The sequence below is a fragment of the Conger conger genome, chromosome 11 (genome assembly GCF_963514075.1).
Source record: "Conger conger chromosome 11, fConCon1.1, whole genome shotgun sequence".
Taxonomy (NCBI): domain Eukaryota; kingdom Metazoa; phylum Chordata; class Actinopteri; order Anguilliformes; family Congridae; genus Conger; species Conger conger.
This window is the reverse complement of record NC_083770.1, coordinates 2355701-2376649: the sequence shown is the minus strand read 5'-3', so window position 1 is coordinate 2376649 and position 20949 is coordinate 2355701. Positions and strand designations below refer to the sequence as shown.

The window sequence follows — 20949 nt, the reverse complement described above, 5'->3', positions numbered from 1 at the left end:
AGGGTGGAAGCTTTAATCTGCTCCTCGCAAGGCTGAAAAAACCAGAGAAAGAAGTGTATCTGAAAATCATTACCCCTACCGCTTGCAGTAAATGTCGATTACTCATGAAAGGCAATTCATTTTATGTTTCATTAATTCATTCATTGTCTTGCAGTGCGGTTGTGTGAGAATCTGCTGCTTCAGATGAAAGGTTATTTCATTGGCCTGATATTGGAGCCTCCCTCAGTGCCCTGTTCATAATTGGGCCCATGATTCCTGACGGAAACGCTTTGTCTCTCTGAGCGTTCTTTGTTTCCTCTCTCTGGGTTCGGATGCCTCACAAAGGCCTACGTGGATGGAGAAGAGGCCCCAGGTTATGTGTCACAGCCAATTAGCAACAAGCTTGAGTACAACTATTTTGAATCATTGCATTCAAAAACAACTTTAAGCATTGATGTTATGAGCTTAACTGCAAATTACAGCTGACATACACAAACTTTAGCGCATGACTGACAGTGGGCCCTGCTGAAGATTCCTGCAAGACCAGATTCTTCTTGATTCTAAGATGGTTTTTGCTGTGCTTTCAACACTTCTAGCTGGTCAAAGCTGGTCTGTGGCTGATCGTAGCTGGTCTGTGGCTGGTCAAAGCTGGTCTGTGGCTGGTCATAGCTGGTCTGTGGCTGGTCAAAGCTGGTCTGTGGCTGGTCATAGCTGGTCTGTGGCTGGTCAAAGCTGGTCTGTGGCTGGTCATAGCTGGTCTGTGGCTGGTCAAAGCTGGTCTCTAACTGGGCAAAGCTGGTCTGTGGCTGGTCATAGCTGGTCTGTGGCTGGTCATAGCTGGTCTGTGGCTGGTCATAGCTGGTCTGTGGCTGGTCAAAGCTGGTCTGTGGCTGGTCATAGCTGGTCTGTGGCTGGTCATAGCTGGTCTGTGGCTGGTCAAAGCTGGTCTCTAACTGGGCAAAGCTGGTTGAAGATGATTAAGATGGTAGAGTAAGCTGATGGTCAACTGATGGATTATCTCAAAGTGATGAAAACTACTTAAACTAACCAGTCCAGTTCAGGCTCGTTTAAACTAGAATTTTCAGCTGGGATGATGCATTGCAAACTATACTCACGATATCAGCAGCAATAAGCGGCTATGAATGCTTCCGAAAGGGAGCAATTCATTTTGTGAAAGCCATCGAGTGGTCTTGCCACTATTAATGAAGAGCTGTGGAATGAATTCTGATAAATAGCCTCACATAGTGCATAGTACATCTACAATAGTGCTCCTAAAGCAAATATAACTAATCTAGAAAACAGTAGATCAATGTCAGCTCAGTGCAGGGCTTTTCTGTTTTACGGTGTGCAGATGAGCGTGTGGAGCGCTTTGCCCTTCAGGGCGTCTGGCCTAACCCCGGGCCTCTCTATGGGCGCACGCTGATCAGCCGCACAATGGCAGGTTGTATGTGATGTCTAACGTGGACGCACAATGGCAGGTTGTATGATGTCTAACGTGGACGCACAATGGCAGGTTGTGTGTGATGTCTAACGTGGACGCACAATGGCAGGTTGTATGATGTCTAACGTGGACGCACAATGGCAGGTTGTGTGTGATGTCTATCGTGGACGCACAATGGCAGGTTGTGTGATGTCTAACGTGGACACACAATGGCAGGTTGTATGTGATGTCTAACGTGGACGCACAATGGCAGGTTGTATGATGTCTAACGTGGACGCACAATGGCAGGTTGTATGATGTCTAACGTGGACGCACAATGGCAGGTTGTGTGTGATGTCTATCGTGGACGCACAATGGCAGGTTGTGTGATGTCTAACGTGGACACACAATGGCAGGTTGTGTGATGTCTAACGTGGACACACAATGGCAGGTTGTATGTGATGTCTAACGTGGACGCACAATGGCAGGTTGTATGTGATGTCTAACGTGGACGCACAATGGCAGGTTGTGTGATGTCTAACGTGGACACACAATGGCAGGTTGTATGTGATGTCTAACGTGGACGCACAATGGCAGGTTGTGTGGTGTCTGTGGAATCACACTGCACCACGAGGAACCTCATCTGCCCATGTTGTTGATAAATTGCCGTGTTTATTCATTTGCTTTCCAACCGTTGATCGGTTTTCTTTTTTCCCCAACAGTGTGAAGCCACATGGCCAAATGGTTCCCATAGCTTTTAGGAATAATTTCTACTGATAATGTTTTGTGCTGCTGCTGAGAGATGCAGAGAAGCGCACATCATCATGATTGAAGATACAACAGTTTATAAAATAAAGGCTTAATTAATGCACTGATACCATTGATGCATCTATAAATACATGGTATAACTATAGTAATATTTTCTATTTTTGTGAAAAGGCAATAGCTAGCTAGGTGTTTGACTTCATGGTGCAGTTTTAAGGGTGTTATATTTGATAGTTTCTACAAACACACTATAAAAAATACCTGGTTAGGTTCAGTGCATTTTGTGCTAAGAGCCTCACATTTTATAATTTAATAAAACATCATTTGCCAATAATCTTTGGCTGCTCTTTCTTCGATATGCAAAGGGAAAGGTGTGAGACTGAAGGCATTTGTTGTGTTATGCTGAAGTCAGTAATATGATTTTCATGTAATATTGACAGTGGCACTGTCAACCAGCTCCGTAAATGGATCTGTTATTACAGATGTGAAATATGCATTAAATGTGAAAATGAGTGCATTAAGAACCAGGGAATAACTGCTGCTGTTAGCACACTTGTGCATGTAGAGAGATCGGGAGCACTCCAATGAGATGTTTTACATTTCTGGGAAATTGTTTGAACACGGTAAGAAATGGTAATGAAAATGCATGAGTTGAAGAATAACACAGTTTCATTCAGAACTCCTGGTACTTTCATCTCAGAATAATTTCTGGTTGTGACTATTTGTAATTTCGCGCTTGTGCAAAATTAGTTGATACAGTGTGGTGGATAAGCACACATATTTTAGTCTAATATTTCATTTTAATTTTATTTTAATTTTATAATCAGATTTCTTTGTGGATGTTTCTGGTGTTCCCATACAGGTGCTTCCTGCACCTCAGGCTCTAAAATTGGATGTTTCCCTCAGATTTTTCGTATTTATAGATAAAAGGCTAATAATTTGGGAGACAATAAGAAGGCGACACGCAAAGTATCAAAATCTTTCTTTTGCAATAGTTTTATGTTTATTTAAATATAAAAGCGGTAATAAACTCTTAAGATAATAGGAGGCTTTAAAATTTGGGGGACCTGTTTAAGATAAAATTAAAAAACCTCTTAGTTGCTGCTTAAAGAGTTATATTTAAATACAGTACAGTGTACTGTATGTACAGCTAACGTGTATATGTGGGCCAAAAGAGGCTGAAAGAGGCTGAAAGAGGTTGTAACTAATGTTAGAAAGGACATTGTATTAAAATTAAGATGTCAGGATTAACATTAACAGTACTATATATTAACATTAAAAGGTCTTGTGGGCCTCTTTCTGGCAGTATAATTGCATCTTCTAGGTTCCCTTTGCAATGGTAAAATGTGTCAGACGCACAGTTGTGCGTTTGTCTTCATGCGTATGTAATCTGAGGAGTTCCACATGTATGAACGTGGGTAGAGAGGATGTAAAATATGCATATCAGCCATTAGATGGAGGCTGGTTACAATTATGGATTCATAGCGGCCATTATTTAATGCCCAGAGAGAGCAGGTGTGAATGTAACTCAGGCGCGCTGAGATGGCAGCTGCCATTAGCTTTGCGAGAAATCTTTGTGTGTCTTGTGTTATGACTGCAATGGGGAAAACCTACATTTGCTCTTCGTTTCCATGTTGAATTGCTCTAGTGCCACTATTCACATATCTGATGAGTGTCCATTTACACAAGCCTAATATTATACCCTGCTAAATGGGGGGGGAAATGTTGGGATGTAGATTTTTTTGTTCTGTCTTTTTTGTGTTCTTGGCACCCCCCTTTGTAAATATGCCCCGCATACTCTTCGCAGAAGCACCTGTAGCTCATTGTAGCATAGTTTTTCTTTGAAGACATCTAAATATCTAATACTGTATCTAACCAATATACTGTTGGTCATTTACATACTGTAAGGCATTAGTAAACTGAGCACTGTGCCAATTCTCCAGTCTTTCATGTGAGGCAAAGCAGAGTACTGTGTCGGGCCTATATCTCCTGAGTACCAAGGCATTCGCATGCCTGTTGGGCTCACGGCTGCAGGTGTCAGGGGCGTAATTGTTTTTGGAAAGAGCCGATTAGGTTCCGCCGGCTCAGAAACGAACCCGCCTCAACAGAAAAAATATGCAGCTAGTGTGGAAGGAGAGAGATGAGGTGGAGAATAGAGATGGTGCTCGTGTGGAAGGAGAGAGATGAGGTGGAGAATAGAGATGGTGCTCGTGTGGAAGGAGAGAGATGAGGTGGAGAATAGAGATGGTGCTCGTGTGTGGAGAGAGATGAGGTGGAGAATAGAGATGGTGCTCGTGTGTGGAGAGAGATGAGGTGGAGAATAGAGATGGTGCTCGTGTGTGGAGAGAGATGAGGTGGAGAATAATGATATTCATCCCTGCTAAAACCTCTCCCCATCTGGATCTCTCCATTTCCCTCGGGGATACCACACTCACGGCGTCACCCAGTGCAAGGAACTTCGGCGTGGTGACATTGTGGCGGTGACCCGGTCATGCAGGTTCTTCCTATACAACATACGGAGAATCCGCCCCTTTCTCACCCCCTACTCGACCCAGCTCCTGGTCCAAGCGATGGTTCTGTCCCGCCTGGACTATTGCAATTCCCTCTTGGCTGGCCTCCCAGCGTCTGCCATGAGACCCCTCCAACTCATCCAGAATGCAGCAGCTCGTCTGGTCTTCAACCTTCCCAAATACTCACACGTCACCCCCCCTGCTTACTTCCCTCCACTGGCTACAAAAAATCATCAGACCCTACACCCCTGCCAGACCTCTTCGTTCAGCCTCCACAGGCCGCTTGGCACCTCCACCTCTCCGAACCTCCACATCACGCTCACGACTACTGTCTGTTCTGGCTCCACGGTGGTGGAACGAACTCCCCGTTGAGGTCAGAACTGTAGAATCTCTCCCCACCTTCAAGCGCAAGCTGAAGACACACCTCAAGCAGCACCTCTCCCCATCCCTCCCTACCTCCCTGTGAACCTTAATTGTTGTCTCTGTGACTTGCTTTGTGTATCGGTATTTTTAGTTGGCTAGGTAAGCAGTGTTTGGATAGTTAACTTTCGTCACTTTTGCTCTGTTTCTTTGTTTCTTTGTTTCTTTGTTCTCAACAAAAAAACCAAAAAAAAAAAAAAAAAAAAGTCCCTCGTCCTTATCTTTGTTGTACAGGTAGCAGTTGAAATTGTACTTCCCTCTAGGGTCTTTCAGCGAACTTATCCCTGGTTATGGGTATGCAGTGGGTCGCTCTGGATAAGAGCGTTTGCCAAATGCCAATAATGTAATGTAATGCTTGTGTGTGGAGAGAGATGAGGTGGAGAATAGAGTCAGTGCTCGTGTGTGGAGAGGAGAGAGATGTGGTGGAGAATAGAGATGGTGCTCGTGTGTGGAGAGAGATGAGGTGGAGAATAGAGATGGTGCTCGTGTGTGGAGAGAGATGAGGTGGAGAATACAGACGGTGCTCGTGTGTGGAGAGAGATGAGGTGGAGAATACAGACGGTGCTCGTGTGTGGAGAGAGATGAGGTGGAGAATACAGACGGTGCTTGTGTGTGGAGAGAGATGAGGTGGAGAATACAGACGGTGCTTGTGTGTGGAGAGGAGCATTCCAGGAGGAATGGCGTGCCTCTGCTCAGCAGAGTTTCTGGAGTTTCAAAACCAGACGGTAAAAACACGGACAGGAATCATTGCCTCACTGTCATATCAGTGTTGCCGTATCACACTTCATCAAAATCCACACTATATTATGGTCGAGTTCACAACATTCGCACTTGACCTGTGGGCTACTGTATAAAGACTTCATTTTCATTATGATGGAGAGGTACCGGCATACAAGCATTTTTACCCTTTTTTTCCTCGACATTGCACTTGTTACTATATACAGCAAGCACTTTTTTTTTACAAAAAGGGTTTCTAGTGTAAGAAATGTGTTACCAGATATCTGAGAAGAAAAGCAAAGCAGCATAAATGAATAAGTGAATACAGTGCATCTCTTTGTTGAACTGAGTTTTTGAAGTTTTCGGGGAAGGAAGTGGAGCAATTCCTGGCAGTTCGTCCGATTCGGCCACTCAAAAAGCACAACAGCAAACCTGACACGGCGTATAAACCGCAGAGCTCCTCCAGCAAAAAGCCGACACGCGCGACCGTCAATGTTATCTTAGCACCGGACGCTACAGCGTTGCCGCCTTCTCGGCACTCAAAAGGGCGTTATTTTTCACCGGCTCCCGGTTCTGCTGACAGATGGGGTTGAGAGGCTCCGAACCTGAGCTGGGACTGGGTGGAGTATCAGAGGGTGGTGAAGCGGCTCGCCGTTTGCTGATGTTGGAACTGCCAGTCGCCACGCAGCTGTGTGGCATCTGGTCTCAATGAAGGCGTTGGAATGGAGCGGACACACTCCTTTTCTTCTTCTTCTTTCTGACTTTGCATCTACAAAAAATGCAGAAACCATGGGACCACGAAGCACAGTTCACTGGATGACCCAGAACCTTCCAAATCTGCAACATGGACTGAAGTACAAAGAGCTGTTCTGGGTTTTACTCAGCGCAGTTATCCAGCCAACTCAGTCTCGAATCGTGAAATAACCCCATGAACTGCTGAGCATGTTCCAACCAAACCAAAATGTACTGCGAAAAGGCAAATGGCTACGCACCCTGATTTAACTTGGTAGTTGACATTTTCACTGTGGTTGATTTTCACAGTCAACCAGCTGTTTCAAACCATGTCAAGCCGGGAGCTGGTCTGAACTGGGAGCTGGTCTGTGCTGGCCGATCAGCTACCAGCTGTTTCACACAGCTTGTGCAGTTTGTTCAGCTGAAGGGTCTGAAGGGCTTTTCTGTTGGTGCATCTGTCACTTGAGTTTTGGAGTGGGGTCCTTTTGATTGTTTTCATCCAATTATATTACAAGAGAAAAAGAGTGGTCTGTTGTAGCCCTTAGCCATGGGATCTCTGAGGACCTGTCAGACTAATGACCTCACGGTGGACAGGCCCGTCAGCGCTGACGCTGTACCTGGAATACAAACACAGATTTGGATAAACTGTGACTCTTTGAACTTTATTTGAACCCATCCTCGTTTTTAGTGTGACCGCTCTGCTCTGCCAAACCCCTTGTGGTCTAACTGCGAGCCCGTTTTGTCCTCTCACCACTTTCAGCGAACGTACTGGACGCCATGCTGCTGAGGAATTCTGGGAAGGTGTCGATAGACGGCAGTAAGGAGGAGAGTGGCAGCACGGCCTCAGTAACGCCGCAACGACTGCTCTGGTGCCACTGTTACCACCACTGTCCTGAGGACTCCACCAACAACACCTGCAGGTACACACATACACCTAACACACCTCACAGACCTGATACCACCACTGTCCTGAGGACTCCACCAACAACACCTGCAGGTACACACACACACCTCACACACCTGTTACACCTAACACACCTCACACACCTGTTACCACCACTGTCCTGAGGATTCCACCAACAACACCTGCAGGTACACACACACACCTCACACACCTGTTACACCTAACACACCTCACACACCTGTTACCACCACTGTCCTGAGGATTCCACCAACAACACCTGCAGGTACACAGGAACGCTTGTGCACCAACACACACACACACACACCTCCCACGCCTTATATCACTCACACCATACCCCACACACACCTCCCACGCCTTATATCACTCACACCATACCCCACACACACCTCCCACGCCTTATATCACTCACACCATACCCCACACACACCTCCCACGCCCTCCACGTACCACATATACCTTCTATACACTTGACCAATACAATTCACGCAACTCACATACCTTTACCATACCTTACATACCTTTCAAACACATGACATGCCCTTCATATAACCTTCATATATGCTATAACCTTCCTACACCTGACACACCATTTTATACCCTGCACACTCCTGACAAATACACCTCCCATCTGCTATATTCAGTACACAAACAACAGTCACATGAAAAAAGTCCATTGCACATCATCCATCTACCTCAGATACCTGGCACAAACCTCACACGTTTGACAGTTACCTGACACATTTCTCTTATAGACAAAGGGCCCACGTGACTCTGTAGGATCAGTTACATCTGTCACACCATTAACTACTTACATCACACCGTATCTCAGACCACACAAAATCACACAGATGCTATTTGGTAACAGAATCAGGTTTCCCACTGTGGTAACTAGGTTAGGCTTATTGTTCTTTGTGTTCTTAATAAAAGCAAGGCTTTCTCAAGTTCACTTTTCGGAATTAAAATGATTATTTATGATAACACTTTTAAATCAAGGTTATTATGGAGATGATGATTATGATGATAATTGGGATGATGATGATGGTGGTGATGGTGATGAAGATGGTGAATCTCCTGTGCAGGACGGATGGCTACTGCTTCACCATGGTGGAGGAAGAGGACGGAGGGTTTCCTGTCCACACCTCTGGCTGTCTTGGCCTCGTCGGGTCCGAATTCCAGTGCAGGGTGAGTCATTTGACCCAGGTATACCTCGAGAATGAAAACTGAAAACCATGAGCTAACCTGGGCAGACCTGGGTTCAACATTCAAATACTTTTCTGTGCTCTGTTGATCTTGCCTGGTGCATCTGAGCCGCCTGCAAGGAGCAGCAGATGGCCAGATTTACTTTTGGTATTTACTTTTTTTAAACTTTTTTTAAAATTTATTCCAATACACCAGGCAAGTTTAGTGAAATGCTGAAAGTTATTTGAATCCAAAACAAACACTGTTTGAACCCAGGTCTGATTGGTAGTGATGAAAAGTACATTTTATCATTAACAACATAGAAACAACCAGGACAATCTAATCATCGCTGGAACTCTAGGATGTATTTCATCCCACAGTCTGTGCTTACTGTCAGTGGAGATATGATTTCCGAGGGACAGTATAAATAAACACAGCTTACTGTATACAGAAATGTATTTGTCAGATCAGTGCTTCAGAAAAACAATGTGTTTTGAACAGTGGTAACCAACCCTGTTCCTGGAGATCTACCATCCTGTTGGTTTCCCTAATTTTGCATGCCTGACTCTACTAATTAGCAGCTCAACGAAATCTCTAGATGTAGACTGAGGTGTGTTTTGTTAGGTGTGGAGTGAAAACCTTCAGGATGGTAATGTAGATCTCCAGGGACAGGGTTGGTTACCACTGGTCTAAATGTTTTTTTTTTTCCCTGATAGATCTAATGTTGGAAGACTTAGGTTTAAGTTTATATATGTTGTTTTTATATATGTTATAAATGAAAGAATAGGAGGGAGATTTACCTTGGGGACGTGCTTTCTTTGACAGGACACAGGGAACTCTCGCCTGCGGAGGGCGCTAGAGTGTTGCACAGATCAGGACTACTGCAACAGGGACCTGCACCCCACTCTACCCCCACAGAAACCCCCGAGTAAGTCCCACTGGCAGCCATTAAGTCCAGTCTTAACCGCACCCTACAAGCCCAGGGACCTGTTCCACTAAGCTGGTTTAGCTGAGTTAGCCAGATAACACAAGCACAAAGCTGGTTTAGCTGAGTTAGCCAGATAACACAAGCACAAAGCTGGTTTAGCTGAGTTAGCCAGATAACACAAGCACAAAGCTGGTTTAGCTGAGTTAGCCAGATAACACAAGCACAAAGCTGGTTTAGCTGAGTTAGCCAGATAACACAAGCACAAAGCTGGTTTAGCTGAGTTAGCCAGATAACACAAGCACAAAGCTGGTTTAGCTGAGTTAGCCAGATAACACAAGCACAAAGCTGGTTTAGCTGAGTTAGCCAGATAACACAAGCACAAAGCTGGTTTAGCTGAGTTAGCCAGATAACACAAGCACAAAGCTGGTTTAGCTGAGTTAGCCAGATAACACAAGCACAAAGCTGGTTTAGCTGAGTTAGCCAGATAACACAAGCACAAAGCTGGTTTAGCTGAGTTAGCCAGATAACACAAGCACAAAGCTGGTTTAGCTGAGTTAGCCAGATAACACAAGCACAAAGCTGGTTTAGCTGAGTTAGCCAGATAACACAAGCACAAAGCTGGTTTAGCTGAGTTAGCCAGATAACACAAGCACAAAGCTGGTTTAGCTGAGTTAGCCAGATAACACAAGCACAAAGCTGGTTTAGCTGAGTTAGCCAGATAACACAAAGTAAAACCCGGAACTCTTTTTACTTGGCCAGGGTCCGTGTTTTACTCAATTTACGCAGTTATCCAGCTAACTTCATATTCATAGTTTAATCACAGTTACCTATCTAACAATTTTGGATTATTTTGCAGAATAAGAGAAAACTCATGCGATTTTAACAGTCATTCTGACTTTGACACCTATCTTAAGACCTTTGCACATTGACCGCGATTTAGTTGAGTGAATAAATCGTACTTTGAAAAATAAATACAGTATAAATAAATACGCCTGTCTTGTTTAAATACTGCACATCAAATGCGGCACTTCATTTTCGAAAATGCGACATAAATTTTATGTGTGGACAGTTTCAACGCAAAATATTGAGTGGGATTTTAGTCATTTTCGTGTGGTTTATTGGTGATGTCCCTGATGTGTAAAGCCCTTTAGGCAAGCCCTACTGCGCTAGTCAGAATAGCTCCTGTTGCATTAATGCTGTTACTGATCCTTGGCTCAAACAACACATGTAACAAAGTAAATTGCCAGTTCTCATTGTAGTTATTGTCCATAAATAATACCTTGGCTGTAATGAATCGATGAGATATTTCTGTTATGGATGGTAAATGCATTTAAAATGGGGAAAATGACTTAATCGGGTTATTTATGTCCAAGTTGTCTGTACCTAAATATTGTTATCATTGGCTGACAGTTTACTGTGGTTATAGCGTTGGTATTCGTTGTATATTTCGGTTGTTACTCTATTTGCTTAGCAGACATTGTTAGTAATTGAAAAGTTGCGCGTTTCAGCCGGAGCATGGCAGGCGTGCAGACTGGCCTGTTTCTCACTCTGTGACTGAAAGGACAGCCTCTCCGGCCTGTATCTCACTCTGTAACTGAAAGGACAGCCTCTCCGGCCTGTTTCTCACCCTGTAACTGAAAGGACAGCCTCTCCGGCCTGTTTCTCACTCTGTAACTGAAAGGACAGCCTCTCCGGCCTGTTTCTCACTCTGTGACTGAAAGGACAGCCTCTCCGGCCTGTTTCTCACCCTGTAACTGAAAGGACAGCCTCTCCGGCCTGTTTCTCACTCTGTAACTGAAAGGACAGCCTCTCCGGCCTGTTTCTCACTCTGTAACTGAAAGGACAGCCTCTCCGGCCTGTTTCTCACTCTGTAACTGAAAGGAAAGCCTCTCCGGCCTGTTTCTCACTCTGTAACTGAAAGGACAGCCTCTCCGGCCTGTATCTCACTCTGTAACTGAAAGGACAGCCTCTCCGGCCTGTTTCTCACTCTGTAACTGAAAGGACAGCCTCTCCGGCCTGTTTCTCACTCTGTAACTGAAAGGACAGCCTCTCCGGCCTGTTTCTCACTCTGTAACTGAAAGGAAAGCCTCTCCGGCCTGTTTCTCACTCTGTAACTGAAAGGACAGCCTCTCCGGCCTGTTTCTCACTCTGTAACTGAAAGGACAGCCTCTCCGGCCTGTATCTCACTCTGTAACTGAAAGGACAGCCTCTCCGGCCTGTTTCTCACTCTGTAACTGAAAGGACAGCCTCTCCGGCCTGTTTCTCACTCTGTGACTGAAAGGACAGCCTCTCCGGCCTGTTTCTCACTCTGTAACTGAAAGGACAGCCTCTCCGGCCTGTTTCTCACTCTGTGACTGAAAGGACAGCCTCTCCGGCCTGTTTCTCACTCTGTAACTGAAAGGACAGCCTCTCCGGCCTGTTTCTCACTCTGTGACTGAAAGGACAGCCTCTCCGGCCTGTTTCTCACTCTGTGACTGAAAGGACAGCCTCTCCGGCCTGTTTCTCACTCTGTGACTGAAAGGACAGCCTCTCCGGCCTGTAACTCACTCTGTGACTGAAAGGACAGCCTCTCCGGCCTGTTTCGCACTCTGTAACTGAAAGGACAGCCTCTCCGGCCTGTTTCTCACTCTGTGACTGAAAGGACAGCCTCTCCGGCCTGTTTCGCACTCTGTAACTGAAAGGACAGCCTCTCTGGCCTGTTTCTCACTCTGTAACTGAAAGGACAGCTTCTCTGGCCTGTTTCTCACTCTGTAACTGAAAGGACAGCCTCTCCCCACGGGCCACTTGGGTTTCCTGCTCCGACTGGAAATATCCTCCATCCCTCCCTCAGAGCCAGTGTGTGTGTGTGTGTGTGTGTGAGGTGTGTGTGTGTTAGGTGTGTGTGAGTGTGTGTGTGTGTGAGGTGTGTGTGAGTGTGTGTGTGTGTGTGTGAGGTGTGTGTGTGTTAGGTGTGTGTGAGGTGTGTGTGTGTGTGTGTGTGTGAGTGTGTGTGTGTGTGTGTGTGTGAGGTGTATGTGTGTGAGTGTGTGTGTGTGTGTGTGTGTGTGTGTGTGAGGTGTGTGTGAGTGTGTGTGTGTGTGAGGTGTGTGTGAGTGGGTGTGTGTGTGTGAGTGGGTGTGAGTGGGTGTGTGTGAGTGAGTGAGTGAGTGTGTGTGTGTGTGAGGTGTGTGTGAGTGTGTGTGAGTGGGTGTGAGTGTGTGTGAGTGTGTGTGTGTGTGAGTGTGTGTGAGGTGTGTGTGTGTTAGGTGTGTGTGAGTGTGTGTGTGTGTGAGTGGGTGTCTGTGTGTGTGTGTGAGTGGGTGTGAGTGTGTGTGTGAGTGGGTGGGTGTGTGTGAGTGTGTGTGTGTGAGTGTGTGTGTGTGTGAGAGTGTGAGAGTGTGTGTGTGTGAGGTGTGTGTGAGTGTGTGTGTGAGTGGGTGTGAGTGTGTGTGTGTGAGTGTGTGTGTGTGTGAGTGGGTGTCTGTGTGTGAGTGTGTGTGTGAGTGGGTGTGTGAGTGGGTGTGTGTGTGTGTGTGTGAGTGGGGTTGCACATGCGCATGCCTAAATGTTCTGCCCACGTACACTCAGTGACCACTTTATTAGGTAGAACTGTAAACTAGCTTGTTAATGCAAATATTTAATCAGCCAATCATGTCGCTAGCAACTAAATGCACAAAAGTATATCGATGCGGTCGAGGTTCAGCTGTTTTTCTGAACAAATGCCAGAATGGGGGAGAAATGTAATCTAACTAACTTTGACCGTGGAATGATTTTTGGTGCCAGACAGGGTGGTTTGAGTATCTCAGAAACTGCTGATCTCCTGGGATTTTCACACACAACAGTCTCTAGAATTTGCAAAGAATGCTGCAAAAAACAAAAAACATCCAGTGAGTTCTGTGTGCAGAATTGTTAATGAGAGAGGTCAGAGCAGGGCCAGACCGGTCAACGCTGACAGGAGGTGACAGTAAGAGCATCTCTGAACACACACTGCGTCAAACCTCTAATGGATATGCTACAGCAGCAGACTTAATATGTCTATAAGTGTATACATGTATACTGAGTGTATGTATACTGAGTGTGTGCATGTATACTGAGTGTGTGCATGTATACACTGTGTGTGTATGTATACTGAGTGTGTGCATGTATACTGAGTGTATGCATGTATGCTGAGTGTATGCATGTATACTGAGTGTATGCATGTATACTGAGTGTGTGCATGTATACTGATTGTGTGCTTGTATGCTGAGTGTATGCATGTATACTGAGTGTATGCATGTATGCTGAGTGTATGCATGTATACTGAGTGTACGCATGTATACTGAGTGTATACATGCCAAGAGTTGGTCTGTTTGTGTGTGTGTGCATTTTTTGCCTTTTTCAGGTGTGTTTGTGTTGAGGTGAGATGTGCTGGTTGTTTTTGTTGAGGGTATGCATGTATACTGAGTGTGTGCATGTATACACTGTGTGTGCATGTATACACTGTGTGTGTAGTGTTTGTGTTGAGGTGAGATGTGCTGGTTGTTTTTGTTGAGGGTATGCATGCACATACCCAGGTTGTGAATGTGTGAAAAGCGATGCAGGTTTGGAATGAAGGGAAGAAGGAGTGTGTGTGTGTGTGTGTGTGTGTGTGTGTGTGTGTGTCCTCGAGCATGAGCAAACTTACACGTGCGTGATCGTGCGTCTCGTATAATCATGAGTGTGTGTTCAGGAGACATATTTTCCAAATGTACTCTGAAAAGTAAAATACAGTTTTTTTGCATAGAAATCTTTTTTCAAACAAAAAAGATACAAATGAATTATTCATCCAATCGCAAGGGGTACAGTTTTATGTGCCGGTAGGGCACCACCCGAGAGGCAAGCTTTTCGGCACTTTTGGCACCTTTCTTCTCAGAGTGGTGGGGCTGTGAGCGGCGATGACCTCGCCTCCAGAGCGTCACAGTAAGACTAGAGTCCCAGAGAAACAACAAGCCTCTGAAACTCAATCTCATCGATCGGCGCTCAAATTCCCCTGACGCTGGGGTGTAGCTGGGCGATATCAGGAACAGAGGTGGTGTGACAGAGGTGGTGTGACAGAGGGAGAAAACGGCGTTTTCAGACCTTGCAGAAGTAAAATAAGCTATGTCTGTCATGTGCTAAGAAATGGTTTTCACCGGTTAGCACGAGAGCGGGAGACTAATCGTGCGTGTGATGAGTAAACAAATTCTCAACGCGAGCCTTGTGAATGAAACCGACTGTGTTACACGACTCAGTTCAATTCACTTCAGTGTTATTTATACAGATCTGTATACATCTTAATACAACTGTCACAAACACACACCATAGAGTAGCAGAAGGGCAAAAACCAGGCCTGAAGACCCAAATAGCAAGCACATGTGATAAACACCCCAGTGGTGAGAAAAAACTGGATCTGGAGGTGGAGCGCATCCTCCGCTGGCCGACAGGTGTAACAGTAAACGAATAAAACAGAAGAAAGGTCATATACTAGCAAGAAAAGCCAATATGAAGGGAAAAATAGCAAACATTTTAGAGAGGAATGGTGAAATGGTGATGCGTCTTCAGCTCCAGGATGTGTCAAAGCATGATACCTTTGATAGGTTCCCGGTTATACTAGCGCTAGCCGTATCAATCTCCTGGGATTTTCACACACACTAGAGTTAGCAACGAATGGTGCAAAAAGCCAGAATGGCCAGACTGGTCAAAGCTGACAGGAAGGAGACAGTAACAAAAATAACCACACATTACAACAGTGGTATGCAGAAGAGCATCTCTGAACACACAACGCATTATAAGTGTAAGTGGATAGACTACAGCAGTAGAAGTAAAAAAAAAAAAAGTAATAAATACCTAATAAAGTGCTCGGTGTGTGTATATTCTGATATGACTGTTTCCTGTAAATTCTCTGTCTCTATATACCACTCGAATAGTGTCTGCTGAGGGGGATGTCACACATTCTTGCTAAATGGCTGAGCCAGAGGCTCCTATGGAGAGGCAAGACGTCTCTGCTCTGGCCGGCCACTTCCCAACCCTTTGCTCACACACACTAGTTGGGTAGAGATATTCTCAGAACAGACTGCCCGAACACTGTGTTTGTCTTTCTCTTGTGCATTGTATTGAACCTTTGTGTGTTCTTCATCATCCTGCATTTGATTCCACAGAGAAGGTGTTTGTACACAATGGAAAACCTCAGGATTGAGTGCTGGTGTCCTGTACTGATTGCGGTCTCCGATCTCTCCTTCCCTTGCAGCCTATGCGGACGGAAGCATCCACTACACGGCCCTGCTGATCTCCATCGCCATCTGCTGTGTCATTCTCACCATCATCGTCATCTTCGGCTACTTCTGGTGAGGACCGCCCCGCACGTTAATTGTCCATCCCACATGTTAATTGTCCGCCCCACACGTTAATTGTCCGCTCCACACATTAATTGTCCGTCCCACACGTTAATTGTCCGCCCCACACGTTGATTGTCCGTCCCACATGTTAATTGTCCGCCCCACACGTTAATTGTCCGTCCCACATGTTAATTGTCCGCCCCACACGTTAATTGTCCGCCCCACACGTTAATTGTCCACCCCACCAACAATTATTGCCAAAACTCCACGTCACACACATAAGCATGCATGCACACTCTACTTCGAGTAAACTAATTGTTTGCCTGTATATTTGGTGCAAACACGCATATTAGTGTGAAGTAATTTAGAGTGAAGTACATCTGAAGTGCAGTCAGCCCATATAGGATTATCTCATTACTTGAAATCAGACCTGGGTCAAATACGATTCCAATACTTTTCTGTGCTCGATTGATCTTGCCTATCATGTCTAGTGAAATTGAGCCAAAAGCAAGGACCACAGTGCAAACAATCTTATAATATATATATATATTTGTTGTAATAAGATCAAATTTTTTTCTCTGAAGTTGAAAATATTTTTAATTTTGTCATTATCAAAAAATTAATATAAATAAGATAACATAATATAAGACTAAGATATTTTTTATGGCTGATTTACCTTTTGTTTTTTGCGGCGCCGAAAACAGGGTTTGCACTTTTTGGGAGTATTTCATAGGTTCCATGCCTCAGATGGGCTCAGTAAAGCATAGAAAAGTCTTTGAATCCATAACTGTGGAAGTGAAGTGACTGTACGTGCTTTTGACGTGCTCCCCGTGTGGACTGGACGTGGTGTTTTGACGTGCTCCCCGTGTTGACTGGATGTGGTGTTTTGACGTGCTCCCCGTGTTGACTGGATGTGGTGTTTTGACGTGCTCCCCGTGTTGACTGGATGTGGTGTTTTGACGTGCTCCCCGTGTTGACTGGACGTGGTGTTTTGACGTGCTCCTCGTGTTGGTGCAGGTACAAGCGACAGGAGTCCCGGCCACGCTACACCATCGGGCTGGAGCAGGACGAGACCTTCATCCCGCCCGGGGAGTCTCTGAAGGACCTGATCGAGCAGTCCCAGAGCTCAGGCAGTGGCTCGGGGCTCCCCCTGCTGGTGAGGTGGACACACTACAGCTCGCAGCTCACCTTCCACTCATTGGCTGGGGTATCAGTCAGAAATCAATCACTGACTGTTTCAGAGAGTGTCAGAATGACCCAACCATTCAGGACAAAGGGGCCCTATTTCTTTGGTTAATGCGTTTTTTGCAAATTAAGGTTTAAGGACAAAATAATTTTGTCATTTGCATATTTATTTATTTTGTTGAAATTGTGGATACTCTTGTTTGTAGACTTTCTGAAAATAAGAGAACCACACTGTTTAGTTTTGAAGATGCTGTCTGTGTCTTTGGGTAGGGTGGGGGGGTGCATTATGGGTTAAGACCACTCTGGTTCATCAAACCACACTGTAACACTTCTCACATATTGGTTAACATGTATAAATAATGTGTTCCAATCTAAAAGGGTGAGGCCAGAACGTGATGGATTTCTGAAGGGAATGTAATACCCCTGTTGCCCATGGTACACCTGTAGCCTAGTGGTTAAAGTACATGACTGGGGCAGCCTGTAGTGGTTAAGGTACATGACTGGGGCAGCCTGTAGTGGTTAAGGTACATGACTGGGGCAGCCTGTAGCCTAGTGGCTATGGTACATGACTGGGACAGCCTGTAGTGTAGTGGTTAAGGTACATGACTGGGGCAGCCTGTAGTGTAGTGGTTAAGGTACATGACTGGGGCAACCTGTACTGTAGTGGTTAAGGTACATGACTGGGGCAGCCTGTAGCCTAGTGGCTAAGGTACATGACTGGGACAGCCTGTAGTGTAGTGGTTAAGGTACATGACTGGGACAGCCTGTAGTGTAGTGGTTAAGGTACATGACTGGGGCAGCCTGTAGTGTAGTGGTTAAGGTACATGACTGGGGCAGCCTGTAGCCTAGTGGCTAAGGTACATGACTGGGACAGCCTGTAGTGTAGTGGTTAAGGTACATGACTGGGGCAGCCTGTACTGTAGTGGTTAAGGTACATGACTGGGGCAGCCTGTACTGTAGTGGTTAAGGTTCATGACTGGCCTTGAGCCCATAACCCTGCATTTCTCCAGGGGGGATTGTCCCTTGCTTAGCCTAATCAACTGTAAGTTGCTTTGGATAAAAGCATCAGCTAAATAACAAGCAACGTCATGTAATGAAACAGCAGATAGCTCCTCCTCTAACAGTGATCATGGTAGTTGATGATCAATGATCTTGACGAAAGACCCGAAGCGTTGACTTTGCCGTCTTGCATTCCCAGGTTCAGCGGACGATCGCCAAGCAGATCCAGATGGTGAAGCAGATTGGGAAGGGGCGCTACGGAGAGGTGTGGATGGGGAAGTGGCGCGGCGAGAGGGTGGCCGTCAAGGTCTTCTTCACCACCGAGGAGGCCAGCTGGTTCAGAGAGACCGAGATCTACCAGACCGTGCTGATGAGACACGAGAACATACTGGGTACAAGTCTTTAACAGGGATACGTCTAATGATGGCTGTGTACGCTCTCAAAAAAAACATTTACAGAGAGTGTCTGACAAGTGTTTATCGCTGGGCTGGTACTGTACCTTATAGGTACAAAACATTTTTTTGGCAATAGCCGGCTCCACTGTACCTTTATTTTTGAGAGTGTATCCATATCAATATTTGTGCATATTGCTTTGACACTACTGCACGAGATCAGAAGTATTTGTGCTAATTTTGACAGTGGTGTATACAGTATATAGGCGCATGAGTACTGTTAACACAAATATGTCAGTATCAGGATTTATTAAAATAAATACTTCAATTTATTTATTCATAAAACATTTCTCTACATTATTGTCTGTATATATAAACAACATTACAATAATGTGCACTTACAAACAGTACACTTAATATATAAAAATCTATATACATAAATGTCTCTAAATATTAACTCCAATACAACAATGTGTACATACAAACAGAACAGTCAACACAAATATATCAATATCAGGATTTATTAAAACCAGATTATCAAATTATGTATATTTCCATAACATCCATACATCAATGCCTGGATACAAAAATGTCTCCTTACGGACAGTACAGTTAACACAAATATATCAGTATTGGGTTTTATTGGTACCACTTTCTAATAGGAAAGTAAGGACTAGGGAACTCCTCTAAATCATTTGGGGTTGCACAATGTTACCAATAGACGGTTGGTTACAGAAAGTGAACATGGTAATGGTTATAATGATCTTTATCACTTCATCAGAAGATGATAACCCACATCTAGCTAGGTGGTTAGTATCTGGAAACATCTGCCCTGAATCTGCTTATTACAAAATAGGGCTAAGGGGCTCATAGGTATACAGTACAGCCCATAGAAGGTGAAACAGGTGTATAATTTGTTAACTATAGTGTGGTATTATGCATGAAAACTACTAGCTACATGTATTGTCTGGCAGTGAACACACTGCATATGCTATACTGTAGCTACATGGACTCAGTTTGCTCTGCAGTACCCAGTCTGAAATAGCTACGCGCAGTAGATGTAAATGAACGATTTAAACCCAGGCCACAGCGCTAACCACAATGCCACCGTGCAGGAATCGCAGTCCTTTAAACGCGTGTCACTGCGTGCAATACACGGCAAAGCGAACTATACGCTGAAGACAGGCTGCAGAGTAGCAGGCCCGCCTGCTGACACTATCTGACTTCTCCTCTCCCTGGATTCCCAGGATTCATAGCGGCTGACATTAAGGGCACGGGCTCATGGACACAGCTGTACCTGATCACGGACTACCACGAGAGCGGCTCGCTGTACGACTACCTCAAGTCCACCACGCTGGACACCAAGGCCATGCTGCGGCTGGCCTACTCGGCCGTGTCCGGGCTCTGCCACCTGCACACCGAGATCTTCGGCACGCAGGGCAAGCCCGCCATCGCCCACCGCGACCTGAAGAGCAAGAACATCCTGGTCAAGAAGAACGGCTCCTGCTGCATCGCCGACCTGGGGCTCGCCGTCAAGTTCATCAGGTCAGTGAGCGAGAGAGAGTCACACCGTCAAGTTCATCAGGTCAGTGAGAGAGAGAGAGAGTCACACCGTCAAGTTCATCATGTCAGGGAGAGAGAGAGAGTCACACCATCAAGTTCATCAGGTCAGGGAGCGAGAGAGAGTCACACCCTCAAGTTCATCAGGTCAGTGAGAGAGAGAGAGAGTCACACCGTCAAGTTCATCAGGTCAGTGAGAGAGAGAGAGAGTCACACCGTCAAGTTCATCAGGTCAGTGAGCGAGAGAGAGTCACACCGTCAAGTTCATCAGGTCAGTGAGAGAGAGAGAGTCACACCGTCAAGTTCATCAGGTCAGTGAGAGAGAGTCACACCGTCAAGTTCATCAGGTCAGTGAGAGAGAGTCACACCGTCAAGTTCATCATGTCAGGGAGAGAGAGAGAGTCACACCGTCAAGTTCATCAGGTCAGGGAGAGAGAGAGAGTCACACCGTCAAGTTCATCAGGTCAGGGAGAGAGAGTCACACCGTCAAGTTCATCAGGTCAGGGAGAGAGAGAGAGAGTCACACCGTCAAGTTCATCAGGTCAGGGAGAGAGAGAGAGTCACACCGTCAAGTTCATCAGGTCAGGGAGAGAGAGAGAGTCACACCGTCAAGTTCATCAGGTCAGGGAGAGAGAGAGAGTCACACCGTCAAGTTCATCAGGTCAGTGAGAGAGAGAGAGAGAGTCACACCGTCAAGTTCATCAGGTCAGGGAGAGAGAGAGAGTCACACCGTCAAGTTCATCAGGTCAGTGAGAGAGAGTCACACCGTCAAGTTCATCAGGTCAGTGAGAGAGAGAGAGTCACACCGTCAAGTTCATCAGGTCAGTGAGAGAGAGAGAGTCACACCGTCAAGTTCATCAGGTCAGTGAGTGAGCGCTGGGCCAGGGCCAGGTCAGACTCAGGGCAGGTCAAGTTCATCAGGTCAGG

General features: G+C 45.6%; 1 protein-coding gene across 3 annotated transcripts in view; it reads left to right on the top strand.

Annotated features, from left to right (window-relative positions):
* The window catches only part of LOC133140112 (bone morphogenetic protein receptor type-1B), a 141210-nt gene that overhangs the window by 115742 nt on the left and 4519 nt on the right, over window positions 1-20949 (top strand). The window contains exons 5-11 of one of the 3 annotated variants that reach the window (XM_061259692.1): window positions 7304-7463; window positions 8548-8650; window positions 9473-9575; window positions 15799-15895; window positions 16904-17042; window positions 18270-18462; window positions 19710-20007. In XM_061259692.1, coding sequence (XP_061115676.1) covers window positions 7304-7463; window positions 8548-8650; window positions 9473-9575; window positions 15799-15895; window positions 16904-17042; window positions 18270-18462; window positions 19710-20007 — 1093 coding nt within the window. Of the gene's footprint in view, window positions 1-7303; window positions 7464-7518; window positions 7541-7718; window positions 7731-8547; window positions 8651-9472; window positions 9576-15798; window positions 15896-16903; window positions 17043-18269; window positions 18463-19709; window positions 20008-20949 lie in introns of those variants that run through there. The other 2 variants (XM_061259694.1, XM_061259693.1) reach the window with 2 other exon arrangements.